General features: G+C 33.4%; 1 protein-coding gene across 1 annotated transcript; it reads right to left on the bottom strand.

Annotated features, from left to right (window-relative positions):
* Positions 1 to 3,217: 3,217 nt before the first annotated feature.
* On the bottom strand, positions 3,218 to 17,426 carry LOC110109517 (BTB/POZ domain-containing protein At2g46260-like). The gene is made up of 2 exons (XM_020840613.2): positions 17,031 to 17,426; positions 3,218 to 3,465 (listed from the first exon to the last, which is right to left on the bottom strand). The coding sequence occupies exons 1-2, from the start codon at positions 17,230 to 17,232 to the stop codon at positions 3,233 to 3,235; spliced, it is 435 nt and encodes a 144-aa protein (XP_020696272.1). The 5' UTR covers positions 17,233 to 17,426; the 3' UTR covers positions 3,218 to 3,232.
* Positions 17,427 to 20,146: the final 2,720 nt, after the last annotated feature.

The raw sequence follows: 20,146 nt of genomic DNA, 5'->3' as shown, positions 1-20,146 counted from the left end.
CTCCATATAAATAAGTAAAGAAATAACTATCAAGGAAATACAAATCAACAAACCAATATTTAATTCTAGAATCCAAAACTAACTATGCACCAAAAATAGAATGATCCAGTCCACAAATTACTGAATTTCTATAGATAGAAACCTTTTGTCCACAGATTACTGGACTGTTGTGGATGGAAGTTAATGTCCATGGATTGCTCGATTGTCGATGGACACATTCATGACTATTTCAATGCTCTCTCTAAAGGACTATATATATTGATCATGCTTAACTTTTTTATTAGTTTATCAAAAATCATTATAGGTAAAGCCTTGATGAGGATACATGTAGTTTAGGAGTTCTTTGGAATATGTCAAATTAGACACAAGGAGATTATTTGAAGCCATATACAGCTTTATGACTCCACATGCCTCATTAGTGTTTCTCTGATTTTTTTAATCCAGGCAAAGTCTCCAAGTATATTTCATCCACAATGTTTCCATTAGAAAAAAATAAAATTTAATATCAAGACGGTGTAATGGTTAATCCAAATTTTCTGCAAGAGAGAGAAAAACTCGATTTTGTTAAATTTGATAACAGGAGATGATTTCTTGATAGATAATACAATATGAATGGGTATACCCTTTCCCAAGTAGTTAGCTTTTAATGTATCCATGCTCCCCTTCTTAATTTTCTTTTCCCTCTTAGTACAGATACGAAGTTTCTTCTCCATCAGTCATGTGTATTAAGAAAGTGATGATGGAGATTGTTGATCTTGTGAGGCTTCAGTAGGCGGGAAGTACTGATTAGATGATGCGAAATTTTGAGGTTTCAATAAGTTTAATGAAGGGCAATAAGAAATATTCATTTTCTATAAGTGTGATGAGAACTAATGGTGAATGATAAAATAAATTTCAAACTTAAAATTCTTGTTCTTGAATTTTCTCCCCCTGAGCTTCAGGTTTGGAGTAACAAGGTTGGTGTTTAAAGAAGGTCATGTTCCTAAATTTTTTTAGTGACCAGGGAATAGCATTTGTACTAATTTTGATTTGGGGAGTATCCAATAAAGTTACCCTTGATAGAGTTTGGGTCTAATTTGCACCCGTAATAAGAATGAAAGTAAATGAAAACTGAACACCTAAAGATTTTTTGAGGAATAGAAGAAATAATTTTGTTCTTACACAATAAATATTGTAATTTGATCTTACAAACACCTAAAGTTTGAAATTTAAGTAAACTTGATAGTATTCTATTAACAAGCTATGGAGCTGCACGACAACTTCTCTACAAAGAGACTTAAAAATATTTGTCAAGAACAATATTAATCTAGCAATCTCTAAGAGATGTTCATTTTTAATTTCAATAACTCCCTTTTTTTAGTAATCAACACGAGCTTTGGTGTATAATTCTTTAATATAAGAGATAATTTTTTAAGACCAATTTAAAGTATTATTTGGCATTGTCGGTTTTTAGGACTTGAATTTTGGACTAAAATTTAATATTGAATCATGGTGCTGAAATTTTTAAAATTTTATCCTGCTTCAAAATATATTTTTTATAAAGAAAATTTAAGAGAGAAGTACGGCTGCCAATGAAGGAAATAAACTATCTAGCTCCAGAGATTCTTTACTCTAGATCACCCACACATCATTATGAATTAAATCGAAAGGTTCGGAAGATTTATAGGTTTTACTAGGATAGGAACTACTATTGTGTTTAGTTATATGATAAATTTAATATTGATTTTTTTTTTTAATTATTGTTGGTGAATAAAGAAGAAATTAATTTTTCAAAGAGAAAATTTGGGTGCCCTAGGCGATGGTGTGCCAGTCTAACGATTATTATGTGAAGTGTGCTTGGAATTTGAGATGAAGGTTTTAGTGGATACACAACCCATTGTTCGAATTGATATTTTGTTTAAGAGATTGTTTTTTAGAAGGTTAAGTCGTGAACATTTCCTTGTTTCCAATCATCCTCTTTAAGTACAAGTCTTGAAATTGTCAAAGTTTAGATGAAATTAACAAAATAATTTTGTCTTGGGTATGTTTGCTAATTGATAATACGTTGCAATCTTTTTTTTTTTGATACGTTGCAATCTATGTTAGACACTAGAAGCATAGAATCAAGTGTTAGATTTTTGAGAGAATGATATAACCTATTTCAGCCAATTTTAATGGTGACTCATCTACAATCCAGACAATATAATTTAATGTCATTAGTTGTAGTTATGAAGGACATTTTTGTCTTGTATCATAAGATTTGTGGGGTCTATTGTTCAAATAAAAGTTTTCTTCTTGGGCATTTAAGAGTTTAACTTTTTAAACAACCAAGCGTATTCTAGTACCATTATGAAATAAGTTTATGCCAGCAGAATAATTGATTGCCTTCAATTTTCTATCCAGATGACTTAAGAGAAAGGAGAGAGTTGCAGCTATTTGTCTTGGTTGGTTCTCTTTTGAATTTTTTAGTCAAGCATTTCATGATGGATTTTTTATATTATGGATCTGAGTTTTTCATTTTGATGTTAATCTCCAGCATTGGATTCATTAGTTTTTTCACAAATGGCTTTTTTGTGGCAATTGCCAATTTCTTCTTTCCAAAAGGATCCTTTGCATATGCTTTCGCTCCTCTTCTTGGATGCAGAGAGTATAATCTTAATGGCTCCAAAACATCTTGAAAATTAAAATTAATAGATGAGAGAGTAAAAAATGAGAGATTGTATGATGGAATTTTATTCCTTTATTTTGTGTAAAAATAAGATGAGAAGTTGTAAATACGTAGGTTGAAAAATAACTATTAAAGAAAAATAAATTTGGAAACCAATCTTTCATTTTGGAATTCAAAATTAACTAATATAAATCAAATGTTGTTTATGAATCGTTGGATTGTTCTAGATGAAAAGCAGTCATCCATGAATTGTTGGGTTATTGTAAATCAAAAACAATTGTTTATGGATTGCTAGATTGTTGTGGATGGAAAGCTACTTTATACAAATTGTTGATTTGCTATAGATGGAAGGTTTTGACCATGGATTCATAATTATTTCAAAACAAACCATAAACAAGCCAACAAACACCTTTCTCCCATGTCATCAAAGTCATTTAAAAGTGGGCTCGTTTGGGGTCCAATGAAATTTATATACAAAGAAACAAAATTGGACCATATCTAACTCAATTCATTCCTAAACATCAGGAGATCTGCTGAGTTAAATTTAATGAGAGAAAATGGAGTCAATGCTTCATGACTTATGTCCTACAAGATGTTCTCACAAGGAAAAAAAATAGCAGAACTCATGTCACAAAGATGGAATATGATGGCAAGAACATTTGATAACATTCGCAACCATGAAAAAAAACATTTACCTGAGGGTGACTCTTCTATCATTGCCTCGGCCTCTCCATCATTGTTTTCATATGATACAATGTCCTCAGTGTCAGGCAGGTTACCATCCAAAAAGTGGCTCCTATTATAGACCGCCAATCCATCTGCTACGACAAAAGAGAATTTATTTTTAATATAAATAGTCATTAAATTTTGAAAATCATATAAATGGCTTATAAAGCAGACAAACTGCTGGTAAACAAAGAATACAAGTAGTGTTACTTGATGAACAAAAATGCCTCATTAGCCGTTAACGTTAGAATATCATCTAACAACATAATTATCATTAAAAAGTAAATTGATTGATTTGCCAAATCTTAAGCAAACATTTCTAGTTAGGGGCGCTTGATGTGATGTATTTTGAGAACATGAACTTTATAAATGATAAGAGAAATATAAGATATTTTGATTTTTAAGCATTATTTATTTGGATAAAAATTAAATACAATGAAACAAATTCATTTTAAATGCAGAGTAAAACACGGATGAGCTAATGAAGGTCTTTTCTTCCTCATTCTCTTCTCTTTGAGAACAACATTGGCGATTAAATTAATCCATGCAACAACCATTAACACAAAGGTTTCATCTGCTAATATTGTTGGTGTTGGCTACCTTTTCGAAGCCCTCACCCTACTACGTCCACCCCAACCAAGACAAATCCTAGGGGTGTCAATTTCGGATCATGGGTCAGGTTCGGGTCAAACCAAGAACTGACCCGGCACTATTCAGGTTTGGGTCAACCCAACCTATTTTTACAAACGAGTCGATTTTCAAGACCCGAACCCGACCCGCTTCGTGTTCGGGTCAACCCGACCCGACACGACCCGCTACGGGTTAGGTCCTCCGGCATTTTCCGACAGCAAGACATGGCAGCTGTCGCCAGCAGGGTAGCTGCAGCGCCGCAGCGGGTTAGGCAATGCCTGCAGGCGGCGTCGCGGCGACATGATTCAGGACATCGGGCAGTCGACGCGCGTCACACGTGCCACGCGCAGCGGCGCAAGCGGCGATGCGACCCTTGGCCTGATGTGAATCAACGCGAACCACAGTAGCATGCGGTTACGTTGTCAGCCGAGGCAGACAATGCGGGGCAGCAGGCAGCCGGGGCAGACAACGAGGGGCAGCCGACAGATGGGGCAGCCAAGGAAGGCAACGCGGGTTAGCTATTTTCCGGGCCATTCCCGGGTTTTCGAGTCAACCCGAACCCAACCCGATTTTGCAAACGGGTCAGTTTTCTGGACCCGAACCCGACCCGCTTTGGGTTTGAGTCAACCCAAACCCGAAATTTTTGGGTCGGGTTTTCGGGTCGGGTCCAATATTGATAGGTCTAACAAATCCCTTGACCCCACCTTCTCCAACATCCTTTGCCATCCTTAAAATAACTTCATAGTCCATCCTACAAATGCTCAAGTAAGCAACGACAAAGAAAACCATTAGGATGAAGGGAAGCCGTAAGAGGGACAAACCTATTGAGATGTGAGAGATTGAGGTGCAGCTGAACTGATCACCATTATGGGCATCTCCAATCTAGAGCTTGAAGGGTGGAGAAGAGAAAAGTGATTACAAAGCCCACAATGCCCAGGAACTGGGCCACATTGGGGTCACAGAGGGGATAGGTATGCCATGGTCATTGTGAAGATTGACGAGGAAGAGAAAACATGACAGTTGCGACGACGAAGATGTCAACGTGGTACTTGATGTACTACAAAACTAATTTGCTGCCATTAGAAAAGAAATAAGGAGAAGACAAAGGGCTGACAACAGGCTGGTCACATGGCTGTTGAGGAGGAGAGCAAGAGCACCATCAAAGGATATGGGATGAGGGGGTTTTCTTCAAGAGCGAATGAGGTCAATGATGGGTCAGGCGCAGCAATGCATTTGGAATTCAATCAATATGGAAGAATTTGAGATACGAAAAATGTGGCTTTTGAGAATTTCATTAAAAAAAAATCTGCATATGCTTTGCTTCATACCAAAAACTTGAAAAAGAAGCTAACTGCTAATTGATACCTTAATCCCACCATTAAAGATGCATGATTTGCAAATGTCCTTATTTCTATCCCATGCAATTTCATCACATTATTAACCAAACTAAGATATTCATATCTTTTAAGAAATATAGTTGATATATATTGTGAAAGGAAAACATAAGAAATAAAGATGAAATGATAAGCAAGCCAAAAAAAAGAAGAGCACAGCAAGTGATGCAACTCATGGAACCAATGGCGACAATATTAAAGTCAAAAAAGAACCCAGGCAAATCATTTCATGAATTTAAATTGTAATTATTTTTATTAGTATTTTTAGAAATTATCCTTTCAAATAGTAAAGATTATATTTCAATTAGATGATAAGATTAGATTTGAATTTGGATTATAAGATAGGATTAATTTTCAATTTACAAGGGTATGGAGGATGTTGCTTGTCATTATTATGAATTGAAATTATCTTATTTTCCCTAAATCCCTCTCTATCTCCTTTAATTAACACTCCACATAAGAATACCTATTTCCCATCTCTTCCCTCTCATTCCAATCTCTCCAAACTTTTATCTCACAATGTCATAATTCCCAAGGCCGTGCAACTATCTATCCTAGAACAAAAGGGAATAATTGAGTCTTCTCCTCGATTTTCCTTCTGCTCTTGATACTAGCTCTCAATTACATAAGAAAATCAAGCACATTTCCAAATGAAGAAAAGCATCTAAAATGAGCCCTACACTTACACAAGCAATTTTGCATGAGGAAATCGTCAAAAAGAAGACCTACAATTACACAAGCAAATTTCCAGAAGGAAATAATCTAAAAGGAGGCCTACGCCTATAAGACCTCAATCAATTTGATATAAGAACTGAAATCCAAAAGTAAACCCTAACCCAATAGAATCTTCTTACCCCTTAACTCAATTCCATCATGCACATTTCCAAATGAAGGAAAGTATCTCAAAAGAAATAGGAGCCCTTCACTTACACAAGCAAATTTTTTGAAGGAAATCATCAAAATGGAGACCTACACCTGTAAAAGCAACTTTCGAGGAGAAAATGATCTAAAAGAACTACACCTTCAAGATTTTAATCAATTAAATATTGGAGCTGAAATCCTAAAGGCAAACCCTAACCCAATTGAATTTTCCTACCTGCTTACCTCCCGTTGTTTTAAACAATTAAAACCAACCCTAAATAACCCCCACCAACCGCACAAGCACACACAAAAAAATACAGTAAATAATTTATTGTTGGAAAAGGAAAAAAAACACACACACAAAAAAATAACCCTTGCTTGCCATCCTTTCTACAAATCCAAAACAACCACTTCCCTTCCACAATCCCAATAAAAAAAAATTAACAACTCTAAATTTGATACCTAATCCAGAAACCCTAGCAAAAATCCTTCAAGACTTAGATCAAATTGAAAGATTATGGGAATACATCAAAATAGAACAGATTCAGTCAAGCAAGATAGATGACAATAAAAGTTGATGGAGTGGACCTCACATCTAAGACAGCCAATCCATGGGGGTTTGACTTTATTATGCAATAAAATTTAATATGTATTGAACTTGGTCATTTCAATTTTACATGAGAAATCCTATCAGGAAAACTCATACAACTCAATAGTGCAGAATAGTACATGCTATGGCACAAAATGTGAGCGTAGCCCCGTTTTATTCTCATGGTTAGCTGTGGAGAATGAAATGATGCGTGCCTTTTGCATTATGCATGGGGAATAGTGTATAGCCACCATTTCGGGCCTTTAATTAATTTATATGATTTAGAGTTTAAAATTAGTATTAATATTATTTATAATTTATTTATTAGCTTTATCAGAATTTAATTTGCACTTATTAGGGCATCAAGACAATATGTAAAGCTCTTGGCTTCATTTTGACATGCACACAAGGGCTCACTCTCGTTGATCTCACCTTTGATGAACAAAGAAAGTCGAGCTCTCACCTTCAATCCATAAAGGTTTCCAAGGCTTCTATAAAGGAGAAGGGCTCTTGTTTTCGAAGTTCTTACTACTCTTACCTCACACGATAGCTTCAACCTTCTCACTACTCTCACCTCACACAAAGGCTTCAACGTTCTCATCACTTTGCCTTTGACACAAGAAGCTTATAAGGTTTTAATTCTTGGTTAGCACGCTCTTGACACAAGATTTGGGGATTGCTTGTTATGATTATTCTTATTTTTTTAAGTTATGTAATAGGTTCTTTTTCAAGATATTTAGTACAGTTAGGTAGTGTGAAAAGTCATTTCTCTTTAGTAGTTTATGACATATAAAATCTCTTTAGTTTTATCTCTTCAAGTGGTGTGTTAAGTCTTATAATCTTTATAAGACCCCTCATTACAGTGTTTATGGCATATTAAGACTCCTTAATTTCATCACTTAGGTACCTAAAAGAATATCGAATTTAGGTCAAACTGCAAAAAGATCCGACATGGATGTTCTTACCAGGCATTTGCAAGAGGATGTACCCTCATGTATGCTTTTTGCTGATTATATTCTTCTAGTTCATAAAACTAGAGAGGGAGTTGAAGGTAAACTCGAATTATGGATGTTAACCTTAGAGTCTAAAGGTTTTCATTTGAGTAGATCTAAAAGCGAATACATTGAGTGTAATTTTAGTAGTAATAGATCTAGTGGGGGATTTGTGACTTTGAGCGATCAAGCCATTAATAAATGTACTTGTTTTAGATATCTTGGGTTTATTGTTCAGAGTGATGGTGAAATAGATGGGGATATTATTAGTAGAATTCAAGTTGGATGGTTAAAGTGAAGGAATGCTACAGGTTTGTTGTGTGATAGAAAAGTACAACTCAAACTTAAGGGAAAATTTTATAAGATGGTGGTGAGACCTGGCATGCTTTATGGTGCAGAATGTTGGTGATTAAAAGAGAAGTATAATATTAAGTTAAGTGTAGCTGAGATGAGGAAGCTCAGGTGGATGAGTGGAGTTACTCTTAGAGATAGGACTCGAAATGAGCACATCCGTGAAAAGGTTGGAGTAGCTCTAGTGACAGAAAAGATTAGAGAAAGTTGCCTTAGATGATTTGGTCATAAAAACAACGGCCTTCCGATGACTCTGTTAGGATTGTAGATGTATTAGATTTGACTTATGTTAAGAAATATAGAGGTAGACCTAAAAAGACTTGGTTATAAAATATTAGAAATATCCTTTCTTTATTAGATTTAAATGAGAATTTGACTCTTAATAGGATACAATGGAAAAAAAAGGATTCATGTGGCCGACCTCACATAGTAGTGGGAGAAAGGCTTGATGTTGTTGTTGTTGTTGATGTTGTTGTTGCAAAAAGATCCGACATGAAAATAATTGTTTTCATTACCATTATATTTTATTTTTCAATCCAGTAGACTTTCATATGTGAATGTGTTTTATCAATAATCTTTTAATGTTTTTTGTTATGTTAAAAATAGAATGCATTATGTCATGCTATGCGCTATAGCACATGGACCTTTGGATTATTTCCCATTAACAAGTATGGGAAAACTCTTGAAATTTGAAATGAGAAGAGAAGAGAGAAAAAATAGAAGATTTCATACCTAATTTTCTTCTCCAATTTTATTAAAAAAATATGAGAAGTTGTACATAAATAAATGGAGGAACAACCATCAAGGAAAGAAATAAACTTAAAGATCAATTTTTAATTATAGAATTTAGAATTAACTACATAATATAAATGAAGTGTTGTTGTCAATAAATTAATAGATTGCTATAAATGGAAAGCCATTGTTAATGAATTACTAGACTATTGTAAATGGAAAATTGTTGCCCATGGATTGATGGGTTGCTGTAAATAGAAAAGTTTTGGTAACAAATTTAGGATTATATTAACACTCCCCCCAAACTGAATTATGTTTATCACACCAAGCTTCTTGCTTAAACAATCAAAACTAATTTTAGGTAAAGCCTTTATGAGAATATTTGTAGTTCGAGAGTGTTATAACACAATTTAGTCGAGTTAATATATTTTCAATTCCTTTTTTAGATTAAAAGTTGGTCTCTCTAAATGTGACTAGTTCTGTCATGGTAAACAATATTTAAATTAGTCTTAAATTGAGTTAAGGTTCTTCTAAGTGCTAGAGATATGTTAATTGCTCCCCTTGGTTTTAATTTTCTTTCCTGATATGCAATGAAGCTTATTTTGCATAAGTGTAGTTTCCTAAACAAGTGATGAGGGAGTTTGCAGTTCCTGTGGTGCTTTAGTAAGTTGGAGAGACTTTGTTGTTCTAGTGAGGCTTCAATTGGTTGAATGAGGCATAATGAAAAATATTCATTGTCCATTAATTTGATAAGAGAAAATAAGGGATGGCCAATAAGTTCAAACTTGAAATTCTTATTATTAATTTTCCTCCCCCTAAATTTCGGATTACATATAGCAAGAATAGTGTTCACAAAAATTCACATCCATGGCCTTCTAAATTTTTCTAGTGATAGGGAAATACCATATGTACCTTTTATTTATTTGGGAAACTTCCAATAAAAATAACATTGATAGAATTATTATCTAAATTACTTAGATGTGAGAATAAATATGAATAATGATTAAACATAAAAAAAAAATTGAAGAATGGAAGAAATGATTTTAGTCTTGAGAAATGAAAAAAGAAGCGTTTGAACATACATTTAAATTTTAAGTAGACTTGAGGGAATCTTGATAATGAGATTAATACTTGTGAAGATAGCTTCTCCCCAAAGATATTTGTGAATATTTGTGCAGAATAGTAGTGATTTATCCATTTATAAGATAGGGGTATATTTTCTTTCAATCCCATTTTGTTGAGAGGAGTCAAAACAAGAGCTGTGGTGGATAATCCTTTAATATAGGAGATAATTTTACAAAATTAATTCAAAGTATATTTTTAGAATTGTCAGCTTGTAAGACTTGAATCCTGGACTAAAATTGAGTATGGTTCATGAAGCTAAAATATTTAAGAATTTATCCCTCTCCAATATTTTGAATAAAGAAAATACAAGTGAGATGGATATAGTTATCAAATAAATAAATAAACCATCTAGCTCTAGATATATTTTTTACTCAAAATAGTCCCCACACATTACTATGGACTAAAGCAAAAGGTTGAGAATGTTTGTAAGCTTGACTAGAATAAGAACCATTATTTAAAATTCCACAATTTGAGGCACGTTTTGAGCAGGCCTAAAGACTTGGTGCATGGAAAATGCCTTGAGTATTAAACAAACTTTTGCACTACCAATCATCCTCCTTGAGCTCAGGTCTTAAAAGTGAATAGATTAGATGAGAAATAAGTTACACAATTTGTCTTGAGTGAATTTTCTAATTTATAGTAGCAATATAGGTTAGGCACTAAAAGCATAGAGTCGAGCATCAAATATTTTGAGAGCGAAATAACATATTCTGAGCACTTGTAACATTTATTCATCTACAAATTGAATAATAAAAGTATGAAAGACAGTTACTATCTCCTATTTTATTATTCGATGCTTCCAAGTCAACCATTGAAGTAGTAGTTTTCCTTTTATTTATAATGAGGGCATATTCGTGTTTGCCTTTTTGAGCAACCAAGCTTATACTCGTGATGTTCTAGAATAAGCTTCTACTTGGAGAATAGTTGATTTTTTATTTTTTTCAGTTTATTGTCTAGAAAGTTGCAAAAGGAATGAGATAGATGTTGCAGCTTGTCTTTGTTGCCAATTCTCTTCAAAATTTTCTAGTTCAATATTTAATCATAGATTTTTTTCTTTTTTTGGATCAAGGTTTCCTTTTTTATGTTAATTTCTAGTGTTAAAGTTGCCGGCTTCTTGACCACTAGCTTCTTTCTAGTAGATACCACCATCTTCTTTTTTAGAGGATCATTAATATATATTTTCTTCACTTTTGTTGTATAAATACTTGCTTTTAGTATTGGTGAAACACCGGTCAGCTTGGAGGAGAGACTCCATGTTAAAGAGTCCATTAGCTTAATAGAGAGTTATATCTTGGAAATTAAAACAAAAAGAAGTTAATTTTTCAGTCTAGCATTTCATTATAGATTTTTCATTTTTTGGATCTGGATTTTCCATTTTGAGATAAATTTTTAGTATTGGAGTTGCCAATTTTTTTATCATTGACATCTTCGTAGTAGTTTCCATCTTCTTTTTAAAAGAATCTTTCATTTATATTTTTGCCACTTCTATTCGAAAAGCATTAGCTTTTGGTGTTGGTGAAGGGGACCTATCCACTTGGATAAGTAAAATGAGAAAATAGGATAATAGAATATGAAAGATTTTATGATTAAAATTTACTCCCTTATTATCTGTTACAAAGTAAATAGTCCATAAATAGATGAAGAAATAACTATCATGAAAATAAGTAAATATAAAAACTAGTCTTCAATTCTAGAATCCAGAATTAACTACACAACAGAAATGAATACTGTTGTCCATGCACTCTGGATTGCTCAAGGAAAGTTGATGTTTACAAATTGCTGTTGTTATAGGTGGAAACGCTATTATCACGAATTGTTGTATTGTGGTAAATAAAAAAGTTTTGGTTACATATTTGGGATTATTTCAACAAAAAACTATACCTCCTGCGTTACTATTTATGTAATACAAATATATAATTACATCCATCAAAAAACAAAACCACCAACTGCCATAAATATTTTTTTGAAAAATATCAAGCATGTTATGAAATCAAAGTTCATAAAAAACTACATCAAAAAACAAAACCAACAATTGCCATAAATATTTTTTTGGAAAATATCAAGCATGTTCTGAAATCAAAGTTCATAAAAAACTACAAAATTTATTTATGAACTGAATTTAATGCCTAAATTTCTAATTTTGTAAACAATTTGAAATCTATATTTGCATCCCAGCATCATAACATTGCATTCTAGTGTTTTACCCCACAACTATCATAGTTTGCATTCATTAAATTGATCATATAGTTTTGGTTCTTCTACATCATCTCATTTATTATTAAAAATTAAAATAGAAATTCGAAGCTTAATGCATAGCATAATACAAAACAATTGAAAGACCAATTGTTATACGTATGGAATATAAAATTATTTAACTTTCAACATAGATGCAAACAAGTACTCGTGAGAGCATTGAAAAATTAAAATCATTGCCTTGTGATGATAATATATGATTTGATGCGAGTAAGCATCAATCACTTTCAATAGAAAAGGAGAAGGAACCTCTTTGGGAGATCGAATTGATCATATAGTTTTATTTCTTCTACATCATCTCACTTAATTATTAACAATTAACATAGGAGCTCGAAGCTTAATGCATAGCAGACTATAAAACAATTGAAAGGCAATTTGCTATATAAATGAAATATAAAATTATTGCCCTTTCAACAAATGCAATAAGTACTCTGGAAGAGCTCTGAATTACTAGAGACAAATCATTGCCTTGTAATGATAATATATGACTTGATGAAGCGTCAGTCACTTTCAAAGAGAAGAGGAGAAGGAAACTCTTTGAGAGAGCAAATTCCTACTACAATCACAAGTCAACAGATCTCTACATAAATAAGACATTTGCTCCGAGATTTATCTATGTTGATAACCAATATAAGAATATCAAGTGATCTTCTAATCAAATAAATCTCCTCTTCTTACACCAAGAGTAGATCCTCTTCAGACCCCCAAAAATAGACCCACAAAATATTAAATTGATATTTTTCACAAGTACATTTGTTATCCTTCTTGTTGGCCACCTAGAATAATATTGGACAACTTGACCATGGTTGATGATATGATAATATTCCTATAGAAGCCTCAAAATCGATCATTATTAATTTAATGGTAAGCAAGATCCAAACGCATATTCTAATAGGATAGAAAACATGAAGGACTATTTGATGAACACACATGAACATAAGAAAATCCATTTTGCTTATGATAAATTAACTGGATCGGCTAAAATTTTTTAAAAACAAGTTAATAATATAGAAACATCTTATGTACAAACAATAATTCATAATTCAGATGGAATGAGCATAGAATGAAACAAAAATACTTCCTCACATATCATATACAACAATTGCTTGCCAAGCTTTATAATTTACAAAAAAGTTCCACTAGTGTAATTGAATATCTAAAAAATATTGTTGAGCTTTAAGATTGGAAGTTAGATAAACCGATTGGGTGATGAAAACTAAATTTATAAATGATTGGAGGGTTAATATTTATATTGAAGTAAATTCCTCCAACATGATAAACTAAAGAATGCCTTTGACATAAAAGTCGAAACATACTTGAAAAGAAAGGCAATAGGCAAATATAAATGTATCTTTACAATGATCATCTTCTATATTTATAAATGCTACTGCTACATGGTCTAAGCAATTGATTATAAAATACAACTTTCCCCTAAAACTATCAATATTGCTCCTAAGGGCATACAAACTACTAGAAATTATAATGGATAACGATGTTTTCAATGTAATCAAGCTAGTCACCTTGCACCTCAATGCCCTCATCATGCTCTAGCAAGAGTTTGTTAGGCATGAAGAAAATATAGGCGATCCACTTAATAGGGTGTGAAAGATGATCTTTAATGTTCTTGGGATGGGCCGTGAGGTTGTGATGAATCTTGGAGTTATTTATCTAGTATAAGATGCATAGTCACTAGCTTCTAGACTATTGATCATTGGAAGAGAACTCTCTTCTACGCTTGTGCTTCTTGCAATAGCATGAAATGCAAGTTAGTCATAGATGGTGATAACACTATAAAAGTGGTATCTAAAGCACTGTAACTAGATACGATCTCAAAGCTAAGCCATATCCAAGCCCTCAATGTTGCATGGGTTAAAAAGAAATCTCTGTCATTAAAAGATGTATTGTACCTATTTAATTGAATGGAAATTCTGATATGAAATGGTGTGGCAGAGTATTCATGGGTATTGTTAGCATTAACTTAATGACATAAATGCTCTTCATATACTAGAACCAAAATTTATACTTATAAACTTTAAGAGCAATAGTATAATAATGCCGTATGTGTTAGTACCAGAGCTATTAACAAGATCACTATTTGCTAAAAATTTCCCATACCCCATTATGATGATATATTGGATTTAGTTAGTAGACCTAATTATTTTTTACAATCAATTTTAAAAGATCACAAGATTAGACTTTTACCTAAAGATGATTGGACATTTCTTATTTAGATTGAAATAAACCGCTCCAACCCAATAAACTAAAGGATGCCTTGGACATAAAAGTTGAAACATACTTGAAAGGAAAGGCAAATACAAATAGATTTTTACAATGATCATCTTCTAGATTTACAAATGCTATTCTTACATGGTCTAAGAAACCGTGCTCTGAGTTTTAATGAAAAAATATTTTTGAAACATCAAACTTATTTCAATTTAGAGAACTTTAGCAAAATTGAAATAATGGATTCATATGATTATCAGAATTCAGATGAATTTCCATGATGGTTTTGCTACCTGTGCTTCTTAACCCAAAGTTTTTTGGTACAAGCTCTTCCATATACAGTAGTCTAAAGATCAAACAGTTGTTCTTAACAAAAAGATATGCCATGAAAGGAAAGGATGTAAAATAAAATCAAAAAATAAGGTGTATGACAAATTAATTATAATATGGACCTTACTTTATGGAATTTTCTTGTTACATAGTTGCAAAGAAGCCATAAATAAATTGTAATGTGAACTGAATAGTTACATCTCACATGAACATAATATACATAGACTCACAATTATATTAACTAAAGAGTTGCATGGGTTATTTTCTTGCTCTTGTTCGTAGCATTGTGTGAGTAGGTGGGCTTTGTATCTAGTGATGGTGCCGTTGGAATTGTATTTGATTTTGAATGTCCACTTATTGCCCAAGACATTTTGATAAAGTGAAGGTGGGACTATATTCAGGCCTTCAATCTATAAGACTTGTAACTCTTGCTACATGGTTGTAGCATGGCCATTTTGCATCGTTGGAAGCAGAAGTATAGCAATTGGGGTTGTTGGGTTATATAGCGTGGGTTAGGGTGAATATATGTTTCAATTTGAGGTATCCAGTTCGGAGAAATATTTTTATTAGATGTCAAAGTGGCAAGGGAATGGGTTGATGTTGAGGTGTTGGATGGGTGGAAGTCTGTGGGTAAGAGTTACATTAAGAGAGGTTTTTTAACTACAAGGCATGAGGGAAAATCTTATGGTTAGGTTGAATAAGGCTTGGTAGAGAAATGGAATGGTAGAGACTGTAACTAGCATGTTTTCAAAGAGTGTCTAGTCACATAGTGTGGTAGTTTGGTTTCGAGTAATAGCACGAGAATGGTTTCAAAGAGCTGTCGACATTTACATTTGACAAGCCCGTTTTGTTCAAATATGAAGGGGCAGCTGCATTAACTTAAGATACACATTGAGAGAGTATTACTTGAAGGGTGGAATTAGTGTATTCACCATCACCACCAATACGCCATGTAATTTCGAGGTTAAATTGTCTTTCAACCATGTGTTGGACATAAAAAAATTAGAGGTGATTTTAAATATATTTTTCATGAGAAAAACCCAGCAAAAATAAGAATAGTTATCACTGAAGGAAACATAATATTTATCGTCATTAATGCAAATGGTTGGGGAATGACCCCATACATCATAGTGAATAATTTCTAAAGGTCAATGATGGCTCCTTGACATAGAGGATGGAAATAGAAATATGATATTTAGCTAAATGAAATGAAGTACAAAACAATGTAGTTTAGGAAGTACATATTTCTACATTGTTACTTTATATGATGGATAAAATAGAAGAGTTGGAGTGGCCGAACAGACGATGCTAGAGAACTGGAATGGATTGAGCTAAGACTAAGGCATTAGATAAATTAGTTTCTTCACTGTAAATATTAGAATACAGATTATCAAAACTGATTCTTTTGGGATTGGTTCCTACGGCAATCTTGAATGCTTGATAGGTTGGTGGAAGATCATTCAAGGGCGTATAAAATGATGTCTTTTGGCATAAGAGGAGACCCGATTACTATTATAGTATCAAAGTTGGCTTTAATGTCATATAATATTGAGTCAAGGCTTGATCTTTCATGGAGAGCGAGAGGCAATGGAGTTCATTTATCTAACTGAGCGATGCATTAGAAATTTGTGGATTGCAAACGACATTCTATTGCTGTCCATATTTTGGTGTAGGAGTTGAAGGTGACAACATAGGGTAGAATAGGAGAGGAAATAATTGAGTAGAGAGTAGCAGCTAGGTTTTGATCTATAAGCAACCATGTGTAATATTGTGGGTTAAGAGTGATTAAATAGTCATCATGAACAGAGTGCTTAGTTGGGCATGGGCATGGAATTGAGCCATCAAAAAACCCCTCAAAGCCATTAGCTCTCAAAAAAAAAAAAAATTAGGACTTCTAATCTCCATGTGGAATCCTACTCTAGTGTGAGTTGAATGTGGATGTTGCTTTTGATGACTGACATCACAAAGTTGAGTTGAGATGGAATGAGGGTGTCTCCTATCTTAAGAGGAAGGCTTTTGACATTGTTAGGATTGTCAGTCATGGACAGTCCCAAGGGATCGATGACAGCGCCAAGGGGGAAAGAGAAAACAAACAATCATCATTACGGCAAATGAAGCAAAATATAGCCGAATTAATATGCAAATCGGAAAATTGATGCTCTAAAACGGTTGCTGACCTTTGTACTTCTTCATGTCCTCCCTCCTGCGCTTGCGTTGCCGGGCCCAATCCGAGATGCTAGCGCAATCATCACCTTCAGCTTTGCCTTCCGCAGGCCCAGGGATGATCTCAATCCGCAGCACACGGTCGGAGAAGTTGCTCGAGTTGAAGGCAAATTCGAAGTTCTGATCAGCGCTCGCGCGTGAGAAACTCGGGTCCATGATCGGGCTCCCCTTTCACAAGATCCACCTCACTCCAAAACCTTCCTCAAATCCCTTGCTCATTACCCGCGTCTCCGATCGCAGCCAAATCCTCGCCTCCACCCAAAATCGCAACCCTAACCCTACTGTTCCTCGCGCAACGGGTAAGGAAGCTCGGTCCCGATTACTGATTAGCTAGAACGGCGGAGAGATAAGAGTGATGTGGACGTTGAGCGGAGCAATGAAATAGGATATTTCCGAAATACTGCATCATGTGGTGGGCCGAAATTTTTTACCTAATTTTTACTTTTCTTCAAATCATCAAATCATGTGGGGTTGAAATTATTTAATAATATTTCAATCAAAATTTGGGAAAGGGCCAATTTAATGAGAAAATTTTGTGAGGTTTGTAGTTTTATATGGAAAATTGTAAGGCCTCTCTAGCCATTCGGCAAACAGGCCAATCAAGAGCCTCAGACGTGCTAACCGAACTTCATTTTTGCCGGCATTCAGTCGCTTATGAACAGTGCGACGTCAATATTGGCGTCGCACTGTTCACTTTCGTCATTTCTTTCTCTCTACCGAACTCCGTCTGAGAAAGGCGCGAAAGAAACGACGATGATTTTGGGGCAAAAAGGCGTTCCACTAGAGATGAATCACGACACTTTTTGATTTTACTGCATTTTGCAGTGAAAAATGAGAGTTTCGGTTGGAGATGCGCTAAGTGAATGATTGATTTGAAGGAAATGGAGGAAGAATAAAAATATTCTATTTCAAATGTTGCTATATATAAATAGTTAAATATTCAATTTCATGTAGTAGAGAATAAAGGCTTAATATTGTTGTATAGAACAAGTCTGTCATTTATTACTACTTTCATTCAATAAGCCTTCAAAACTTAATAGGTAAATTTATATAAAATCATATAATCTAAATTACATCAAAATATATCTATGAAAGGATGTATTTAACATCCTTAGATGAGTTAATATTAGTAATTAATTTAGTATTTTTTATTTTAAAATTATTTGTGAGTTGCACCAAACTATATTGAGAATATTAATGTAAAAGAGAACAAAACACAAAGAGAGAAAGAAAAATTCTAGAGTAAGCACCTTCCTTATTTCTATAAAGTTAGCTTAATTATAAAAAATACATAAAATTATATAAATTGAGCTCACCTCTGTTATATATAGAATGGAGTTATAGCTGAGCACTACAGAATTCGAGAATATAAAAAATATTCTTCATTTAATTAATCATAAATTCTCATAAATGCTTATTTTAATGTTAGATATTAGTTAAACAATTTAATGTTGATGTCTGAAATTGTCGTTTTATCAACATTAGTAAATACTAGGCTTATAAATAATAGCATTAAAAGAAATAACTAATATTAGTCAATTAATTTATCTAACCACTATTTTGAATGCATGCTCCTTTGATTTCTTTTTTTTTCATGCTCCTTTGATTTTTTTTTTTTTTTTTTTCTTATTGTCTTTAAGTCCTGTAATGTTAAAAATGGAGGTTCTACAACAACAACAACATCAAGCCTGAATCCCACTACGTGGGGTCAGCTACATGAATCATTTTGTCTCCATTGTGACCTAATAAAAAATCAAATTCTTGTTTAAATCTAATAAAGAAATATCATTTCTAATATTTTCTAACCAAATCTTTTTAGGTCTACCTCTACCTTTCTTAACATACGTCAAATATAATACCTCTACTTTTTTAACTGGGTCATTGGAAGGTTGTCGTTTAATGTGACCAAACTATCTAAGGAAACTCTCACTAATCTTATCTTCTATTGGAGCTACTCCAACATTTTCACATATATGCTCATTTCGTATCCTATCTCTAAGGGTAAAGCCACTCATCCACCTGAGCATCCTCATCTCTACCTTAAAAATGGAGGTTTTAGATTAAAAAGAATAACATTTTAAAAGAATATATAATCTCTAGCATATTTAGCAAGCATAAGAAAGAGGGAGCTTTATTATTATTATTAAAAAAAAAAGAACAATAGAGTGAAGATTGTGCAAATAATCACAGCGAAAACAAAATCACACAATAAAATAACATAAAACACAACAATTTGCATGGTTTAATGACAATGCCTACATCCACGGGGAGAGGAGGATAATTTCACTAAATTGAAGAACAATAGAGAATTACAATAGCTCTCAAGCTTTCTCTATTCTCATCTCTTACATTCAGCAGTAGCCCTCAGGGTTCTATTTATAGAGTTGAGCCAAACTAAATTAAGAATATGCTTCTAATATGATCCTAATCAAATCCCTAGTTAATGTAATAATTAGATCTCCTAATTAATGTATCAATCAAATCTCTAATCAAATCCCTAGTTAATGTAATAATTAGATCCCCTAATTAACGCCTCAATCAAATATCAAATCAAATCAACTTAATTAAGGAAATAATATATTCACTAATCAATTACAATAGTGATCCATTAAAAGATTTCCAAATAAAAGCTTATTTTAATTTGAAAATAATTCCAAATCAACAATTTCCACCTTATCTTTCACTTTAGAAATTGGAATATAACAAATTAGGCTCCAATATCAGAATGACTGCACCCAGATGGTTATCTAGGGATCAAGCCGAGCATAATTCTTCAAATAAGTGGACAATCAATCAAGAGTTTTGCACCACTACCGTGGTGATTGCATCTCTAAGCCTATATTAATTGTATCCTTCAGATACTTCATGATACTCTTTACATATTATCAATGACTCCTTGTATAATGTATGAACCTACTCACAATGGCAACTGCTTGTGCAATGTCTAGATCGAGTTGCTCCAAAATCAGATCAAACTGTGGTACAAGTGCTAAGTGACCATGGGTCGAGGGATTCTTAACCATTGGGGCCTCATCATAAGCAATCCCTTCCCATTGCATAGAGCCTTTTT

Source organism: Dendrobium catenatum, unplaced genomic scaffold, assembly GCF_001605985.2.
Source record: "Dendrobium catenatum unplaced genomic scaffold, ASM160598v2 original_scaffold_200095, whole genome shotgun sequence".
Classification (NCBI taxonomy): domain Eukaryota; kingdom Viridiplantae; phylum Streptophyta; class Magnoliopsida; order Asparagales; family Orchidaceae; genus Dendrobium; species Dendrobium catenatum.
The sequence above is the reverse complement of the archived record's forward strand: the minus strand, read 5'-3'. Positions and strand labels throughout refer to the sequence as shown.